The 20832-nt window shown below is 43.0% G+C and overlaps 1 protein-coding gene across 5 annotated transcripts in view; it reads left to right on the forward strand.

Moving 5' to 3' along the window:
• Nucleotides 1-20832, forward strand: part of SH3PXD2A (SH3 and PX domains 2A) — a 327632-nt gene that overhangs the window by 212042 nt on the left and 94758 nt on the right. For 2 of the 5 annotated variants that reach the window (XM_066600885.1, XM_066600886.1), the window contains exon 2: nucleotides 13581-13625. The exons of the other annotated variants lie outside the window; for them this stretch is intronic. In XM_066600885.1, coding sequence (XP_066456982.1) covers nucleotides 13581-13625 — 45 coding nt within the window. The remainder of the gene's footprint in view (nucleotides 1-13580; nucleotides 13626-20832) is intronic. 5 annotated transcript variants of the gene reach the window in all.

Raw genomic sequence — 20832 nt, forward strand, 5'->3', positions numbered from 1 at the left:
TGTAAGTTTGGAGTCGTCATTGTGCTTCTGTAGAGTTTCAAAAGTTTTTTTGGTAGTATATAAGGTCATAGCTATAGGGGTGTAGGGATAAAGGTTACACCTAAGGGGAGGCCTACAGACCCCCTGCCTCAAGAAGACAGCAGTATTATACATGCTAAGTGAGGTCCTGTTACAGATTTTGCATTGGGGTCGAGGAACTTCAATTCACTCCTACCTGGTATTAAAGGGGTATTAGAGGCAATGTTTATTGATGACCTGTCCTTGGGATAGGTCAGCAATAGCTGGGGTCCACTGCTCGGGACTCCGATCAGCTGTTCGGGCGCCTGCTGTCACTGCCAACAGATCGCACCAACCCCATATATAGTGCCAGCATGCAGCAAGTACGCAATGACTATCTTGCCGTGTGAGTATGTGTAATACGCATATGAAAAAACTGCTAACGTGAGTGGCCCAATACAAATCAATTGGCTTTACATGTCGTGTGTGGGAAAATTGTGACAACACACCCGTGTGAGTACGGCCTTGCAAGCTTACCATTGGTAATATTGTATCATGATAAAATGTGTAAGACTGTATTCACACACGTCAGACCGGGCTCATACGACCATCATTCGCTACGTGCCGCCCACGAGACACACGACAATGACATTGCATACTTGCTGCGTGTCGGCAATCGCCATGCACTTTCTTGCCGTGTATGCGTGTCTAATTTGCACCAAGATGGAACGTTCTGCAGTTTTTCTTGCACTCATATTTCATGTAATTCGTGTTGAGTGCCAACATGGCAGCCTATGGGAGAGCGTATTACAAATAATCCGCTGTAACCCGGCCTTACAAGTTCTTTCTATGATTTTGGCAAAATTACTGAAAAATGCAATGTCTTATTATACTCTAACAATTAGATCAGCTCTGAAGGTCACTAAGAAAGCAAATTTTGTGATGTGACATTTTACTGCAATGGAAAAAGTACAATTTTTTTTTTTTACAATGAAAAGTAATGCAACAGTTTTCAAAATCTCAGCATGCAGTCAGTGAATGTAAACTGACGTTGTTTACATTCAAAGGGTGAAACAGAGCCCTGACCTAGTGATGCTTATATAGCTGAACTGGTTTGGTATGGTGTCAGTCTTTGGCCCTTAGTTCTGTATACTCACGCCATCCCCATGCTGTGCATTTAAAGTGCAGCTCGGTGTAGGGTCAAAGTTTTAGGGTTACTTTGATGTAGCCTTCTGTATTTGAGGAGGGGTACTTGACTTGAGAAACCCTAATTTAGACTATCACAGAGGCGTAACTTGAAGCTCCCGGGCCCCAAAGCAAAACCTGTAAAAGAGCCCCCAACTATAATGCTTTATTCATAGTACTGGGCTCCCCCTATGGAGAAGAGAGGCCTTATGGGCCCCCTAAGGCTCCTGGGCCCTGGGTGCAACCACATCATCTATAGTTGCGCCCCTTGCTGAAACCAAGCAGCAGCGCATATTTCTCCTGCCCCAAGGTGATATAACTTTTATCTACATTGATGGCGCTAAGAGCTCTTCACATCCGCATCAGAGGTTTCATTAGAAACCTTTGTCGCTGAACTACGTTAAAATGGGAGAAAATCGCTCCACATGCAGCGCTATTTCATCCTGCAAAATACCGGACGGATTGCCAGGAACCAAGCGTAGCCCATTATAATCAATGGGGTCCTTTTGGCGCATTAAGATGGTTCAGTTCAACCAGACGGTGTTGGTTTCCTGCTCATATAGTCAGGAAAACTAAACCCTTGAGTGCTAGTTTGAATACACCCCTATCTGTGTGAGCCGGACTAGGCCAGAACATGTGGAAGAAGAGATAAATTCTAAGATGTCAGTGCTATATGCCGGTTCAAGGAAAAGCACAGGATGGAACATTAGGGCAGTATAAAGCGACCTCAATCACATTGGTATCATGATCGAGGTTGCCTATTATTGATCATCTTCACCTATCTATTCCATTCAGTGGCAAACGGGGTTTGACAAAAGCCTGCTAAATTAGGGCTGGAACATCACAAAATACCATCGCCTTATTATAAATATCAAGATGGTTTGAACAGCATCTGCAGAGTTCTTTTTTAAATATCGATTGGACTAGGGTTATACTCTTGCACCCACCCAATTTGGAGCGCCATAGGTCTCCATAAATTAATTTTCATTGTAGAAGACTGGACAATCTCTAAGGGTGGTTTCACATCTGCAGCGGGGTTTTTCGGTTTCCTACCGTGCATTGCCTTCAATGGAGCCGCGACTGCTGCCGGAGGCTACATTGAAGGCAATGGTCTGCCGGCACCCACGAATTGTTTTTCAGGAAAGGGCTTTACACATAGCCCTTACCCGAAAAAACAGAATTTAAATGTATAAAAAAATAATAATAATAATGCAGGCATTGTCTTTAATGGAGCTGTGGCTGCTGCCGGCGTCGCCACTGAAGACAATGGTCTGCCGGCACCCCGTAATTGTTTTTCAGGGAAAGGCTTTACATAAAAGCCCTTCCTCGAAAAAACAGAATTTTAGTGTAAAAAAAAAATTAAAAGAAATAAATAATGCAGGCATTGTCTTCAATAGAGCCGTGGCTTCAGGCAGCCCCATTGAAGACAATGGTCTGCCTCTGCTTGGTCCCAGCACTCAGCCAATCAGAGGCAGCACTCACTCACCCATTCATGAATTCATGAATGGGTGAGTAAGTGCTGCCTCTGATTGTCTGAGTGCTAGGACCAATCAGAGGCAGCTCTCAGCTGTCATTCAAAAGCTGAGAGCTGCCTCTGGTTGGTCCCAGTGCTCAGCCAATCAGAGGCAGCCCATTCAGCAGGCGGGCGTTTTAAATCCCCGCCTGCTGAATACTCCTCACAACAGATGTGGCAGGTGCAGCAGGGAATTCTTTTTCCCTGCAGGGATGAAGAAAACATCTGCCACATGCAGCAGATATGCTCTTCCCAGTGGGGATTTAAAATTCCTTTGCTGCATCTGTCACAGATGTGGCAAGTGCAGCAGGGAATTCTTTTTCCACGCAGGAATGAAGGAAACATCTGCCACATGCGGCAGATGTGCTCTTTATCCCTGCGGGGACACGGCAGCGGCGGACAGGTAAGTTTTACTTTTTTTTTTACTAAAATTGTTGTTTTTCAGGGAAGGGCTTATATTTAAATTACCGGGTGCTGGTAGACCATTGTCTTCAATGGAGCCGCGGGAAGCAGCCGCGGCTTAATTGAAGAGAATGCGTGCATTCCCTATTGTTCATGCATGTCCTATCTTTACAGGCACCTGTAAAACACGGACATGTGAACAGACTATAGGGAATGCATTGTTTGTAATAGACGCGTGTTTTCCTGCGTGCATATGTCCGCACAAAAACACGCTCATCTGAAGCCACCCTCAAATCAGAAGTTCCAATGCAGGTGTGAAACCACCGTAAGGCCCTCTGCACATGGGCGAAAATTCCGCGGCGGGATTTCCTGCAGAATTTTGCCCGTGGAAGCGCCATAGGATTGCGTTAGAAAACGCAATCCTAGGCAGATGGCCGCGATTTGTCCGTGCGAAATCACGCGCGGTAAACAAATCGCGACATGCTCTATTTCAGAAATATCACTGCTGGGCCGTCGGCTCCGCTCTGCGCATGCATTGGCTGGCTGACAGCCGACACATCAAAAAGCCGAAGCCTGGTCCCTGCAGGGGGTCGGGTCTGCAGGCGGCCTAACCCTCTCCAAAACCTGAGATCGGAGTATAGAAATATCTGTATGTTTACTAGACTTGGCAGAATAGCTAATAATACGTTATGTAATTTTTCAGTGCAGCAACTATATTAAAGATGGTTTCACATCTACATTGGTACCTCCGGTCGGAGGTTCTGTCGCAGTTCCGGCACAAAATACCGAAAGAAAAGCACTGTGTACAGCACTTTTTCTTCCAGCTTAATCCCGGGTGGAAAGGGAACGGACCCCATTATAGTCAATGGGGTGTGTTCGGCGTTGTTCGCTCCATTCTAAGATGGAAGCGTTGGGCCACGGGGATTCCCCTTTCTTGCTCCCCGAACATAGCAAGAAAGTGGAACCCCCAACACAGATGTGAAACTACCCTAAATAAGATTTTGGTCAAAATGATTCCCATCAAAATAAATGGCTCATTTCTGATTTTTATCTGCAAGAAGAGACCTAAATGTATCTATTTTTCCCAGTAGGTACAAGCCTTTGTAAATAATCCTGGGATGGATTCCGAGTATACAATTACTATCATTATGAGCTGCACTGTCCTTTTAAACAGTTCTACATTTTCTGACATTTCCATATAAGCAGCGTATTGTCTATTTGCCATTGTATTGTCACACAGCTCATAGTAATAACACAAAAGGGCTATTTAGCGAGAGATTATTCTTTGTATACTGTGCCTTGAATGGCGATTATACCCAATGAAGCTCTGTGTTGTCTTATGCGCCATGTCACATGGGAGACAGCGCGATTCAAAACAAATATGAACCAGGATGCCGGGGCGGGCGGAGATGTTTTCACACGGTATTTGGAAAGGCTTGTTTTCTAAAATTTGCATGGTACAATAAACATATGAACTCTGCAAACACTCGTCCCGCAGACCGTCTGGGAGGTGAATGGATCCCTTGTTGTCCGGGCTGTAGAGTACCCTGCCAGCCCGACTTCAGTGTCCGCATCCCCAGGGCTTGATACAGTAGCTAATAAAGAGTAGTTCAATATTTGACTTTAATATTTGCCTTATTACCATTTTTCATAAGCAGTCATCACAAGCTACGGTGTTTATAGGAGAATTATAGTGTTACCACTCGTCAATCCAGCAGCAACATACTGTTCAGTTCAACTGACTCATAACTCGGCTTCTATTCATGGGGGGCGCATTTGGCATCGATCACAGAGTCTTATCTTGGCAATGAAAAAAATCCAAAATATCAGATCAGGTTTTATTATGTCACTAGTCTGGGTAAAAAGCAGTAATGCCCCCTGAAGTGCCCCCAAACAGTAATGTATGCCCAACTGGCCAAGCTCAGGGTACTCTTTTGGCTTGGCATTTGTGGCATAATGAAGTGGTGCCATCATACCACCTTCTTTGGGATGTTGATCTTCGGTCCATGATCCAAGTTTCCCTTTAGCCCTGAAGTGGTCTGCTGCCTACAAGAAGGGTGCCTTTTGAAGGTTCTATACTTAACCACTGTTATGTACATTACAGGGGGTGGCTTGGGTAGAATGCAGCTTAGAAAGGGTTAAACTGCGCTGACTCCTAGCTAAAGCAAAGCTGGATTTTGGAGGCTCACTATTGAGTGGTTTAATTGGCACATTTGTCCGTGCCTCCGGCTAGCATAGTTTTTGGAAACTAATGGATAAAAGTGACTCAGAGAAAGCTACAGACTCCAGGGCCGTGATAAAAAATTCATAATAGCGCAGTATGAAGCAGCAAGGTAGTGTATAAAGGGTTAAAGCCACCACCATCAGGAGGAACATTGATTTGATTGTAAAGAATTATGCCTTCATCTTCACGGATGTTGTATCGGCAAGCTTTTGGAACAAGTATGAGTTTTAAGTATTCCCTCCCCTGCCTCACTGGACTTATTCTGGGGTTTGCACTGCACATCACCATCTACACACCAGGGAGCAGAGACCAGCCCAGACCAGTGCACCCCAACATCACACCCCATATGCTTTTATGGTGGGCGTCTGACAGGATTGGGATGTGACACACCGTGACAAGTGGTAGCTGGGTCTCACGTGAGCAGATTTGAATTGCTGATTCCGTGATCGCTGTCTGTGCGGACAATACGCCATAATACGCAGGCATTGAGATGCATGGACTCTCGCCAGTTCACTCACACTTGTGGTTAGGAATGGCGGGAGAAGAAAAATCGCAGCATGCTCTATTTTAACGCGGATTCTGCGCATATGGACTGCATTGATCTCTATGGATGTGTTCAATCTGTAGTGCATTTGCAATTAACACTGCATATGGACGAGGATTCGCTTGAAAGTTTCTAGGAGACCAGATACAAATGCAATAAGGAAAGCAGGAATTTGTGGGTAAGACAATGCAGGACAGAGTCTGGGGAGCAGCACCCCCATCCAAACTGCTGTCTACAACACCAGCTTGTTCTCCTGGGCTCTTTCTCCACAAGAAAGTGTTTTTTTTGGAGGGGAGGGGGGGGGGGGGGTTAAGTGGTGCATACTACTTTGAAAAAAAGTTGTATAAACCAACCTAACCTGTATAGAGCAGTACCCCGTTCTGAAGGCTCCCAGAACAGCTCTCACCAGAGGCGTAACTTGAAGCTCTTGGCCCCAAATGCAAAACCGGTAACAGGACCCCCAACTATAATGCTTTATTCATAGTACTGGGCCCCCTGTATGGAGAAGAGAGGCCTTATGGGCCCCCTAAGACTCCTGGGCCCAGGTGCAACTGCCTCCCCTGCATCCCCTATTGTTACGCCAGTGGCTCTCACCACAACAGGACAACAAAATGTCACCTGAGCGATAGAAGGGTGTTTCCAGGGGATTGAGCTACTTTCCAATGTCATTCCCTGCTTGTGATCTTTCTTCTGTGTGGATGATACGCTGTCCATGCGTGTAGATCTGTGCAGAAAACCACACGCATACACGACCATTCTCAACTTGTTTCCGCGATCCTTCGCAGGTCTTCCTTTGCGGATATCTGCACATAGAATCGAATCGGCTTGTGTCAGCCCAGTCTTGGGCGTACTATTCCTTGTGCAGTCTAGCTGATCCATCATTGATTGCAACACCACATCTATACAATGGAAAGTGGTGTTCGCCTAGGCATCTGGGGCATCGGGGCGGCTGCCTCCCCTTGCACCCCCACTAGTTTATGCCTCCGATTTCAGGAATGACGGTGCCTGGTAATAACCAGTGAGCATTGGGAATCTGACAGCTTTACGCTGTGCAGTCTTTCAGATATTTCCATTCCAAACCACTGCATATTGGAGAATGCTGACATCAGCAGACATTCACTGAAGTCTGCTCAGCCTGTACGTTTCAACCCTTTATGGATTTTCAGTAATGTAGGAATCTAAAAGGTTGCTTTAAATGACAAGAGAGAATAATAACCTTCCACCCATAAATATATCATACAAAAAGCAGGAATTCCTTTTTTTCTGGAGGCAATGTTCTAGTTTCTGAAGATGGGCTCCTGCTATGCTGTAGTAAATCTGAATATCTGAGCAGGGTTTGAAACGTTGTATCCATTGATCTGTTTTCTGTTACAATCCTGTTACAAGGCAAAGAGTTTTTTTTAATAAGCCTTGCCTTTCCTATTCCCCCTCCTTTTCACTGGAGGAAGCCAGATGTACAGTTGCAGGAACTTGCTCTACACTGGTACAAGACACTAAATAACATCAAGCATCTCTCACAGCAAAAAGGACAACAATAGAATATTCCTGTTAGACAGCTAGCATTCCTATCGGAAGAAGTAGGCAGTTGGCCAAGCCAGATGCTGAAGACTGGAATCTTCTCACCGCTGGCTGTGGATACAAAGAGGTTTTCTGCTCTTCTGTAAAGAAAATGTGAAGGATAGTGCAGGACTTTTTTTTCCTGATGACCATCAGTATCAGGTTGGTGGGGCTTTGATACCCATCACCCTTGATGATCAGCTGTTTAGAGGAGCCTTGTAGTCCCAGGACTAGTTCAGCTCTATACATTATGCAGTGTCCAGAAAAACGCATTCACTTGCAGTACCAGCAATGGCCACTGTATCATGACTCCTGTCTTTCAATCACTGCTGATGGTATTACTTTAAGATAGAAGAATTCTGATTTATTTATATAGGACTGGAGAACCTATGAACATGATGCAGACAATCAATTTATTATATATAAAAGGTGTTGTTTGCTTTTGTATTGTTTTTCATACAAAAAAACCAAAATATTCCTTCAAGTTCTGATCTCTCTCTCCCCCCGCTAGCCTCCGCCACCGCGCCCCCCCCCCCAAATCTGCTCGGACAAGAATGCAGTTACTCAAGAAGAGCGATGCTCGCTCAAGTAACAGCCTTATCCGAGCGTGCTCGCTCATCTCTATTTCTGAACCATGCTGGTACCAAGAATGGACAGACATGTGACAGAAGATCACACAGTGGCAGGCTATGTGTGGTTGATCCTAGAGTAAGCCGTGGGTGGCACATTTGGTATTTCAGCAACAACATGCCACTGCTGACCAACTGACCCAACATTACAGCAGAGGAACACATTTTTACTATGACTGTGCAGCGTACCAGCGTACCTAGCATTGACTGGGGCTCAGCCAGGGATGGACAAGGGTGCCCCTGATGACCCAGGGTCCTCACCAACAGCTCCTTTCATGTGCTCAGGAAAGATGTCAGTGGACCTTGGACAAATAGCAGAAGATCATCTGGAGTGAGGAGTCTCTTTTCTTGCTGAACCATATGAATGCTACGGTTTGCATCTGGCGTAAACCGCATCCCATGGGTGCACAGTTGGGGCTCCACAGGCTGGTGGTGACAGTGTTATGGTGTGGGAAACATTGTCCTCGCATGGCCTAGGACCATTTTTCATCATACCACAATCCTTGAATGGTGAATGCTACAGGGATCTTTTAGCTGACCATCTGCACCCAGATCTTCAGGAAGTCTTCCCTAACCACTGTGCTATCTTTCAATAAGACAACGCTCCATGTCATTGAGCTTGGATCATTTGAGAGTGGTTGGAGGAACATGACAATGAATTCTTCAAAATGCCTTCACCTCCAAACTCACCAGGCTCTAACCCCATTGGACATGTTGAGGATATTCTGGAAAGGGCTGCTCCTGCTTTTTTGTAAAATGAGCAACAACTGCCATAGCTGTATGGAGGATGTTTGCCACCTTTTGGAATCTGTTCCCCAACATCTTTAAGCCTAGATAGGCCAAAAATGTGGGCCAACCTGTTATTGAGTAGGTTTTCCTAATGCAGCGATCAGTCAGTGTGTATTAAAAGCTAGATAGATGGATACATAGACGGATACATAGATAAAATTTCTACTTCAAGGAAAGAATAATTCTTTAGTGTGGCGCAGTACAGACCCACCATACTGTAGCTCTATAGTCCGGATTTACAGGGATTCTGCATGGAGCTTTAGACTTCTGGACAAAATACTGTTAAACATCCTTCTTTCCTGTTACTATTTTCTGTTAGTGGGTTATATAATCAGGTTGCAGGTTTGTATATACAGAGATTTCTTCAAGCTGGCACTGCAGATCCTGACTCATTATGTCACTTATCCCTCCCTCTATTGCTCTGCCAGTTGCACACTCATTTTCTAACCGCAAAGCTCAATTCCGACTTCCAGCTTTGGACATAACTCCAACATAGCTGTAAAAAAAAAAATATCAATGGGCTCCAAACTGGAGAGCTTAATAGTGATCAGCATAGTCCATGTAAGGGCAGGAAAGTGATGTGAATACTCCTCAAGTCTGAGTCACTGACAGCGGCCTTCTTACAAGATAACACTGGGACAGCACCATTCAATATTTTGTATCCTAGTTAGATTTCCTTTTGAGTCATGACACAGTGCTGACTGTCCCGCAGTGTAATATAAAAGCACATGCATCATTATAGCATCATGAAATGACAAACCGCTCTGCTACATCCGATGAAACTAGCTCCTCTACATCAGACCAACTTAGCTCTGCTTCTTCGTAGATGGGAAAGTCTAAATACAAAGGCTGATACATTCTCTATATTGCCTAGTTCCCCTCTTGTAATGAGATATTGCATGTGCCTTAATAAGTTGATCACACAGTTGTGTGAATTCACAAGTACCCGCATTGCTTATGGCAGCTGCTCATGATAAATAAACTTTTGTTAGTCCATTGAGTTCTAGAGCACCTGTTATGAGGTCTTTACAGTCTTTTCTTTTTTGGTGTCAGCCCCTCTTGTTGACCTTCAGCTGTTGCACTGAATGGGAGCACTACCAGTCTCCAATCTGATGTTCTTCTATCCATTGTGTTATAGTAGCAAAGAAAACTATAAACCTCACACAGTACCCACGTGGCACGACATCATTTTTAGCAGATTCCGATTGCATCAGGTGCAGTTAAGTCGATAGTAGGCAGACAGACCGTGAACCCCATGGTTCTAGAGTTGTAGTGTTTAGGGCATTGTTCCTGATTACATTGAACAGAATTTTTTCTTTTTTGGAAACCGTTTCTAAAAAATGTGTCTAGATATTGCTGTTATGCACTTGCTTTTCTTTTGATTTACAATGTCCAGTGCTGGTATACACAGATGTTCCATCCTAGAGGGGGTAAAGAGGGGCGGGGGGTGTATGAAGCGAGCTCAGGAGCTGAGCTTGCTTTTATACCAGATAGGTGCCAGCTATCTCCAACCGCTAACACCAGACCACAACAGCTGCAATCTGAGCTAGCTCTGGTCATAGCTGTTTAACCACTTGGGTACGGTGGGGAATGCTGTCCATGGCATATAAGAAGTTAACCATGCCCCCCTCCACTGTGACATAGTTGGGGTGCCAATAGATTGCCATAGCAGCACGAGTTGTAGTGAAGCCTCCCAGGGCACTATGTTTGCCATGTATTGTAGACTATTAAGCCCCGAATAGCAATACAAATACAGTATACAGCAATATAGAAGTACTGCAGTATATTGTACAAGTTATCACACTTTTGAGTCACCTGGTGCGACCCTTAAAAAAAAGGTAAAAAGAATAAATAGAATTTTTAAATATATGTATTAAAAATGTAAAAAAACTAAACGATGAAAACAATCGGTATCGCTGCACGTGTAAGAGTTGGAACTACAAAATATGGAACTACTTATCTCGCATGTTGAGTGACATAAAAAAAAACGAAAAAATATTGTGGGATTTTTTTGGTCACCACTTCAAAAACAATTGAATAAAAAGTGATCAGAAAGTCATATATGCCCTAAAATGGTACTAATAGAACTACAGATAACCCTGCAAAAATGAAGCCCCATATAGCGCCAACAATGGAAGAATAAAGTTACGGCTCTCAGAATATGGCTCCAAAAAGCAATTTACCATTTCTTTTTTTTTTTTAAATAGTCAAATACAAAAAAGTGTTGTGTATGTATATATAATATTTATGGGGGAAAAAAATAAATATATATATATATAACCCTACACACACACACTTTGAGATTGCTTGATTTGCACTGACCTACATAATAAAGTAAACACTAAATGCCGTAAAAAATTAATACGAAACACAAAGAATAAAGAGCAATTTTTTTTCAATGACACCCCACTTATTTTTTCTTTTTTTTTTAGTTTTTCATTGCATTAAATAGTATCATTGACAAATACGACTTGTCCTGCAAAAAAACAACCCCTCATATGTCAATGGAAAACTAAAAAAGCAATATGGATACAGCTGACAATGCAGAGTTATTAGAGCGCTGTAATCAGGAAAATGGGGCACTAAAGCCACTAGATTTACCAACTCCATCAGAAGTGAACCTCTAAGGATTCCAGTGAAGAAATGACCTGCCCCTTATCTCCTTGCCCATGCCAGGCTCCTGCAGGCACATTCTTTGCTGAAAATCAATGCCATAAAATCATACCGCCCCTTGCTATGTGTATTGTTTTGTTTGCGAGGGGCAATCCTCTTCCCCTGGAGTCTATACGTCACACGTGTCAATGATAAATCTTTTTTTTTTCCTTCCCCTCTTAAAACTGGGAACAATTTATGCCAAAGTTTTTAAAAGGAAATCCAAATGCAAACCAGATGTGGAAGAACTGCAAGAACACTTGCTGACTTGTTTGTTTCCCTGGTTTTTCTTTTCACCTTGGTTTGGGCCCACCAAAGAGATTTTCTAGAGATCAAATACATTGATTATACGTTTAGCGTGTTACCATGTGAACGGGGTAGGTGACTCGCCTATTTCGATAACATCTTGTACTGTAGTGTAATATATACCATATAATGTAGAGAAAGGCTCATGACGTAGACAGTCACCTTTGTCTGTATGGTCATCCTAGAAACCCGAAGACTTTGGAAATGAGATTTAAGGTTTATGGGTCAGTAGGCTAAGATTGATGCCTATTTTAAGTGGAGAATGTTCGCCTATAAAGTCACCGAGAGTTGGACACAACTAAATGGATAGATTGATGATTATGTGGCTAACTGGGCAAGTTACCATGGAACCATGCTTTAGTGGTTCCTAGAAGTTAAGACCCCAGCCACAATCTGTCAGCCATGCGGATCAGTTTTATAATGTCATTTTTATGGGGTGAGGGGAATGGCGTTTTTTCTTTGGAAGGGGGGTGGAGGGATCAATCATAAGCTCAATGACCATGGTTGGGAAATATGTTTGCATGTGGACGAGCATCCATGATTCATGTACTCTTTGCCCAGAAAACCCATTAAATTTAAAGGGGTTTTTCAAGATGAAAAAAATGCTCAAAAAGGAGGGAATGAATTAAATAACAAATTGTCCAGTTAATGAACTCTTAAATCTCCTGCTGTGCCAGCACAGTGGCTCTAGTGTTCCCTACTGGGCTCTGTTTAATTGGCTGCCACAATATTGTGCTCATATAGTCATGTGACCACTTCAGCCAATCACTGGGACACTGCTAAGGACAGTGATTGGATTGGTTGTGGGTCAATACACGTGGCTAATTATTAAGCTCCTTATAGAATGGAGCCGTCTCAGAGATCAGCTCAAGGAAGAGATCACCTATAGTTCTCCGTCTGATCCAAATCTACTTGAGCCGTCCTTTTATAGTAGCTTTATGTTGTGCCTAATCAAGGGGAATTCACTCTATTACATCCTTATATCGACATTCCCTAATGGGACAGGTAGACCGGAGTTGTCCTAATGCAAAAACATCTGAGACAATAGCAGATCTTGACATGTCTGCATGATGCTTCATGGATGTGGCGCTCTTAACATGCATCATGGTATCTTGATTCCTGAGAATTCGCTTTCGTAAGCAATTTACCTCCGCAATATCTATAAACTACCATTATTAATTTCGTCAATATTAATTTCTGTTGCCACTTGATTACATCAAGTCAGTATGAGGAGTTTGCAGATTTCTTATTTTTTAGCATTAAAGATGACCAGTTTTTCTTAAAGACCTGTTATGTCCCCAAGTCAGCAGTGCCAGCTGGACAGCTTTGCAGCCACGGCCTTGCTAACACACTAGTTAAGCTTCTTTCCTCCCTACTTACCTCCATTCTCTAAACGGGCTTTCCTTCGATACAGCTCCCCGTGCGTTGAATGTGCAAAATGGACGCAGTTCCCACTTCACACTGTCAATCAAAGCTGACATTATCAATTAACTTTGAGGAGTCGGGAGTGCACATTAGATGCATTGAAAGCACTAGCGGCTGAATCTAATGATAGCCCGTATGGAGAAACAAAGGTAAGTAGAGAGAAAAGTAGAGCAGCGATCGTGTCAGCAAGGTTGCCACTGCACAACTATGAGGCCGGCCCCACTGACAATTAGGACGTAACAAGTTGTTTTTTAATGACAGAGTCTTATATGTCGGCTGTTATTCCTTACTGTACAGATTTTTTAATACTTCTTATTCATTTGTAATTCTTTTATTGCTGCCTCTGGATACCTGAAGTTTGGATGTCCAGCTTATGTGAGATTCCAAAGGCTGAACCCAAAGGTAGTACACTCCTGTGTGCTGTGTATCCCGGTGTGTTATACGTGTGTTATGTAATATTACATCACAGATGGTGCAAACTGCATGTGGACAACTACAAAGGAGATGAGTACGTTGCAAGACGTTGCTATTACTCAAATTCTCCCTGGACTACAATTTACCATCACTCCACCACACTGGATTATATTGGTTGAGAATTACAAAAAATCTGGTGCTCTAGAATATTTTTATAAAATATTCCATTCTATTTTTTAAAAAAAATTGGAACAGGATGAGAAAAGCATGGCTACTCTCTTCCCGAAACAGCGCCATTCCTGTCGATGGGTTGTTCCTAGGGTTGAAGTTCAGCTTCATTGAAGTAAGTGTGTTGAGCTGCAGTACCACAGACAAGCAATGGGCAGGTGTGGTGCTGTTTTTGGAAAAAATTATTCATGTTTGATCTGTAGATACTGCCCAAGACCCTCAGAAAACAGCGGGGTGAAGATTTTGCTAGCACTACATTTCAGCAGCTGCAGGGTAAATGTATAATTTCAGGCAGTATTCAGGTGTAACACACTTCTTAAGTCCTCTAAATTTAGTGCATCCCCACTCTGGCTCTTAGGGTAGGGGGGTCCTAATGGGGAACACCATTTAATGCCGTCCCTAATAGGGCATATAGGAATTGGTTGCCCTAAGAATGCTAGAGTTTGTCTTAATGTACAATGGAATGGGGGAGGCAACTATCTCAATAGCGATATTCAGCCCACAACATGGTCCCTCCATGTTAAAATTCCCAGTCATTGTTACAAGGCTTGTATAAAGAGTCGAACATTGACTTGCAGGAATGATACCTTCCAATAGGTGGCACTGCAGAGGTATTGTTCCACCTCCCTTATTTGCATGTAACAATGCACACATGCCCTTTTGGTTGTCCACTATATGTGTAGAATACGCATATTACTCCATTGTGATTTTACAATCCTATTAATATGCTTGACTTTAGATGTGTATAAAAATACATTCTCTTTTGTAGATGTGATTTCCATTTTGTGTAGCAAAATCCACAAATCCTCTTGGTGTAGACTTCAGTGCATGCTGTGATCAAGTTGCCATGGAACAGAACATTGTGACATAACATAACACAGTGATAGAAAATGTGACCATATTATCCAAAACCCTGATATGAATGTGTTAAAAAATATAAAAAGGAGCAAAAGGAATTACCAATAGGGCCAGTAATTTTTTAAGGTGTCCTCTTCTGCCTTTCGCTCAAAATCAAAATAGATATCATGACAATTCCTCCAAAAAATATCACTAGGTTTTCCCAGAGTCCTGGACGACAAAACCTTTCAGGTCTCAGGTGCAATAATTGGCAGTAGTAACCTTTAAGTTTCCTAAAAAAAAATGTTTAAAAAATGGACTGATTGGACCTTCAGTGTGAAGATGGCTCCAGGGTTGACGGCTTATCCCAAAATCAGATAGTCCATGTGCGAATTGGTCTAAATACATTAATAACGTGCAAACGCCTCTTTAGCTTGGAAAAAAATGGGCACATCCACTTTTTTTTCTTTTGTCTTTGGACAAAGCATTTTAAAAAGTTTCTCCTTTTATAGACTTCTAGGAATTTATGGACGATTGGCACCCTGGATTCTTTCTAAAGTAGTGAGAAATGTTGTATGGTCATATTGCATCTACATCAGAAATCAACATTTCTGGAAAAAGGATTCTCTGATTATTTTATTTGCATTAAGGAATGATTATGCTCCCCCATTGCCCTTGTAGTAGCCAGTTGGTCCACCTTTGTGGGTGATCATGGCTTTCGGATATTGTGGAAAAGATTCCACAAGGTGGTGAAGATCTTTCATTCTCAGACTGCCTGCACACGGGTGGACTTGCACTGCAGGATCCGGAGCGGGCGCCCGTTTCCAGATTCCTCAGCAAGTACCATCCATAGCATGCTATGGAAAAGTGATTCTTCCTGCACATGAGCCGAAAGCAATTGCAGTTTCCATTGTGGAGGAAAAATCTGCAGTCCAAATGTGAGAAAAAGAAAGCAGGTACGTGCGGACGCCTCTGCTGCCAGTGCCAGATTCTGCATTTGGAACCCGACTCGCCTTAACTTGACCAATGTCCGCTGCAGCAGCTACATCAGTTGGTACACATTTTGTGGATAAGTGGGAGCAGATCTCACAGCCCTTTCCAGCATATCCAAAACATGTTGAATTGGGTTACAGTCCAATGAGTTTGTGGGCCAAGACAGTGTGGGGAATTCATTGTCACGTTCCTCCAACTGCTCCCTAGATCATGAGATTACTAGCACCATCCTGTTGACCACCAATGGTGCAGCCACGGGATACGGCTTCATGCTGTTTACGCCAAATATGGACCTGGCCATCTATATGTTTCAACAGGAAATGGAACTCGTCACTTCAAATGACGTTTTGCCTTATGTTCAAGTTCCATTGTTGTCTTTTCTGGACACTTGTGAGTTGGTGATGTTGATGACATAGGGTCACTAGGGGCCCCCCTGTCAGTTTTTGGCTATTAAACCTCAGTCTATGCAAGGTACACCATTGTAAAAATGTGTCTAACTTTCCCACTGTTCCCACAGCTCATCTGAGAACAGATCATGATGTGGCCATCACATGGTACCGCATTACTAACCACAAGATGTCATGTGCCAGCTGTTCCTGATGCACTGTGTATGTAATTGATTATACATCAAATTTCTACCATCCGACATCTTCTACTGCTTGGCAATCAGATGCTAGTGGGGAATGAATAAATCCAGTATCCATTGTTAATAATCAACAGGTTCAAGACTCCTGTAAAAGGGTTTCCAGGACTTAAATATTTATAGCCTATCATTAGGATAGGTCATCAATGTCAGATTGGTGGACCTTCAACTCTTGTACCTCTGCCGATCAGCTGTTTGAAGAGACATTGGCCTGTGAGAGTACAATCATTGGTTACATACCCTTTATGTAGTTGATCCCCATTCAAGTGAATGGGATTAAGCTGTAATAACAGGCACTGCCACTAAGAAATGCTGCTATGGAGCTGTGCTTGGTATACAATGATCCTTCGCCATCAACTTCGCTGGACTACCCACATTGTGCGAATGCCTGATTACCATCTCCCAAAGCAATTTCTATACTCTCAACTCAAGAAGGGAAAACGGAATGTTGGTGGACAGCAAAAGAGATTTAAGGATGGACTTAAAACGAACCTTAAAAACTGTGGCATAGACCTTGAGAACTGGGAAGCCCTGGCCCTCGAGCACTCAATTTGGGGGTCAGCCGTTACCAACAAGACTATGGATTTCGAAGAGGAACAAATGGAGGGCAAAAGGGAGAAACTTGTCAAGAGGAAAGCACGTCAAGCCAACCCTTGTCGGGACCCTTTTCCACTTGGAAAGCGATGACCCCACTGTGAAAGAATCTGTGGATCAAGAATAGGGCTCTATAGTAATCTAAAGCCACCGCAAAGCCCCCGTACTTGGAAGACAATCATGCTCGGAATTACGACCTCTTTAAACAGCTGATTGTTGGGGTGCTGGGAGTAAGGCTCCTACTGATCTGATATTGATAATCAATCCTAACAATAGTTCAGCAGCATCGAAATCCCAGAAAATCCCTTTAATGACTAGATAATTTTGAAGACTTCAGTTTTGCCAGGGTTTCCCTTTATGTCTGCTTTGCCTATGACTAATAGGCCTTTCACATGGGCATATGTAAGTTGCACCCAAGATTCAACTCCCAATAGACAGTACATGGAAAGGCCATACATGTGCTGTTTGATACTCGCAGACTGTGGACATTGCATGTACTGGTCCATGATACAGACCAAAATAGGATATGCTGCAATTTTTTCACACAGACCATCAGAAAAACACCCGTGTGAATAGCCTAATTGCCTTTAATGAGTCATTGTGCCATCCATGAAATACACGGAGACCACATGGACAGGAAACATGCCTGTATGAATGGGTCCTTAGTAGAGATGAGCGAGTATACTCGCTAAGGCACATTACTCAAGCGAGTAGTGCCTTAGCCGAGTATCTCCCCGCTCGTCTCTAAAGATTCGGCTGTCGGCGCGGGTGACAGCTGAGTTGCGGCGGGGAGCGGGGGGGAGAGAGGGAGAGAGATCTCCCCTCCGTTCCTCCCCGCTCTCCCCTGCCGCTCCCCGCCGGCCCCCGAATCTTTAGAGACGAGCGGGGAGATACTCGGCTAAGGCACTACTCGCTCGAGTAATGTGCCTTAGTGAGTATACTCGCTCATCTCTAGTCCTTAGACTTTGTTCACATCCGCATCTGTTTGGAGCCTCCATCGTTGATCATGCCAGCTGAAATATGGTAGCACATTGCTATTTTGTTATGGAAAATGCCAGACAGATAGACGGAAACCAAGCAGAACCCTTATAGTCAAAGGGGTCAGTTGGGTTTCATCATAGGACCAATCCATTCAGCCGGTAGATTCCAAAGTTGGAAAATGGAACCTATAAGGCCAGTGTGAAAGAAGCCATAGACCTTTTTTTCTATTGTATGTCTGTGTTGTGTAAAAAACTCTGAGTCCTGCTTAAACCTAAAACCATCTTCTTCCATATCAACAGACACATTATTCTAGACATTGCAGATGTCTATTGCCAGAATGCTTATTTTCTATACCCAACAGCAATAATACCTTATAAACAAGTCCAGTAAATCTAAAGAAAAGATAAAAGCAAATTTCTAAAACAAACAAGATAAACAACGTTCCAGCATCCTGTGTTGCTATGTGACCTATCACAATGTTCTGCTTTCCGATTGGCTATGCTTTCTAATGGGTGACCATAAGGCATGAAATAAAGATCATGGGATTATGTGCTTCATGATAATGTGACTCTGGGAGGGCTGATTTAAAGCTTTTACAATGTGTTTATATGCATATTTCCTGCGGACAGATTTTCTTAAATGTGGTGGAACTATCTGACACTGATGATATCCTTGAAGGAGTTTTCCAAGATGTTGTTTGTTTTTTTGTTTCTTAAACCTGCTCGCCCATTGTAAGGAATGAACTTAACTTTCCTGCCCTCATAGCGCCAGCCACCAAGCACTCATCGCAGACTAACTGCAGCCAATCACAGGCCTCAGCCATGCGCCGTTGAGGACTTTGACTGGCTGCAGTCTGTCTGTGATGTTCCATATATGAACACACTGCAATGTCTATGGAGCACCGTGTGACACTTGAGCTGTGAGGCCCGGAGTGGTAAGCACGTTCCTTTATTATTTTTTCCGAATTGCTAGCAGGTTTTTTTCAAAGAAACAACGGCCTTGGAAAACTCCTTTTAATTACAAGCAATTTTGGTTCATGTTTTTCCTACTTCTGATGTGTTGGAAAATCTTCTGCAGTAGACCTTGCCCTAAACCAAGAAAATGTTGCACTCACAGTATAAATACCGTATGTGGTCAGAAACCTCCATACTTTATATAGAAGGGATCGTCACATTGCCAACATCCTCTTTAGTATGAAAGCCTCTTGAGTAGCAGTGAGCAAACTGAACCAGATAAACTCTGTTTTGGATCGAACTTTGCTAGAAGTTTGATTTGCAGTTCCCCGCCAAACCCGATGGCAGTTCTCCTGTGGCTCAGTAGTTAGCACTGTCAAACTTGCAGTCTTGGGTTCAAATTTTAACATCATCTGCATGGAGTTTGTATGATTTCCCTGTGTTCCATAATATTAACTATGTAGATGCTGCCCTTGGTCAGATTTGAACCTTAGTAAGAATCATAGAATGGTAGAGTTGGAAGGGACCTTCAGGGTCATCGTGTCCAACCCTCTCGTCAATGCAGGATTCACTAAATCATCCCAGACAGATATTTGTCCAGCCTTTGTTTGAACACTACCATTGAAGGAGAACTCGCCACCTCCCGTGGTAACCTGTTCCACTCATTGATCACACTCACTGTCAGAAAGTTTTTTTCTACTATCTAATTTGGGTCTCCTCCCTTTCACTTTCATCCCATTGCGTCTAGACTTTCCTTGTGCAAAATGGTGGCTCAGTGGTTAGCACTGTTTCCTTGCAGTGCTAGGGCCCTAGATTCAAATATGACCAATTTGTATGTTCTTGCTGCGTTTGTGTGGGTTTCTACTTTATAATAATAACCCTAATTTATATAGTGCATTCATTGAGGGGAAGGAAAAAGAATGGTGACTCAAAGGTTAGCGCTGTTGCCTTGCAGTGCTTGGGATCTAGGTTCAAATCTGACCAAGGGCAAAAAAAAAAGTGATTATTATGAAACACAGGAAGAACATGCAAACTGCATGCAGATGTTGTCAGAACTAGAACCTCAGCACGGCAAGGTAATAGTACTAACCACTAAGCCACAGGAGAAAAGAAACCACCACCGTTGTTTGGTCAGGATCATTATTATAAGTGAAAGTTTGAACTAATTAGCACTAAATCAAACTTTTTTCTAAGATTCGGCGAATCAGCCTGAGCAAACTTTTCAGAAGTTGGCTCATCTCTACATGTAAGTGATCAGCTGATCAGAATTTTGCCAGAGGAAGATTCAGCCAACTGTCTCTTTTTCCGATAGTGGCTGTTACAGTGACAGCTATGGGATTACTGTACATTATGAACATTCAAATGAATGGCCATTCATTCAATACACGGATGCCTCTAGTCTACCAAAGCACGTGCCACTGCTTGTTTGTGGCTCTCCATTCTGAGTCATGGAATGAGTTGCTAAACTCTAACCCTAAAATGTGACCTAATGTAGCAACCCCTCCATATTTAGTAGTCCATGTACACAAGTAGCATTAGTTTTAAAATACTGATGGGGGTCCTGTTGGTTTGAACTCATATCCATAGATTTTTGAATGTAGTTTCAGATGAAAATGGATTATTTTATGCTTCTCCTTTAGATTACTAATTTTCATTATTCCTAACCTGAGAGCAGATCCAGGAAAAAAATTCAAAATGTACATATACATCATCTTCGTGAAGTTGTTATATGCTCTCCTCCAGGTACTCTGGTTTCCTTCCAATACTCCAAAACTTTATTAGGAATATGGATTGGTATGAGTAATTAAAGGGACCAGAAAATGACCCATTCTATAAATTAACCCTTTCAAATCCACTGTCTGACGTCTGAAGACATTCTGATTGGAGGCTGTACAGCTCCAATGTCAGAAAACGTCCGGCAGGGTATTCTTACTGTATATTACTGGCCGCTCTGTTGTCAGGGGGC

Source organism: Eleutherodactylus coqui, chromosome 4, assembly GCF_035609145.1.
Source record: "Eleutherodactylus coqui strain aEleCoq1 chromosome 4, aEleCoq1.hap1, whole genome shotgun sequence".
Lineage (NCBI taxonomy): Eukaryota > Metazoa > Chordata > Amphibia > Anura > Eleutherodactylidae > Eleutherodactylus > Eleutherodactylus coqui.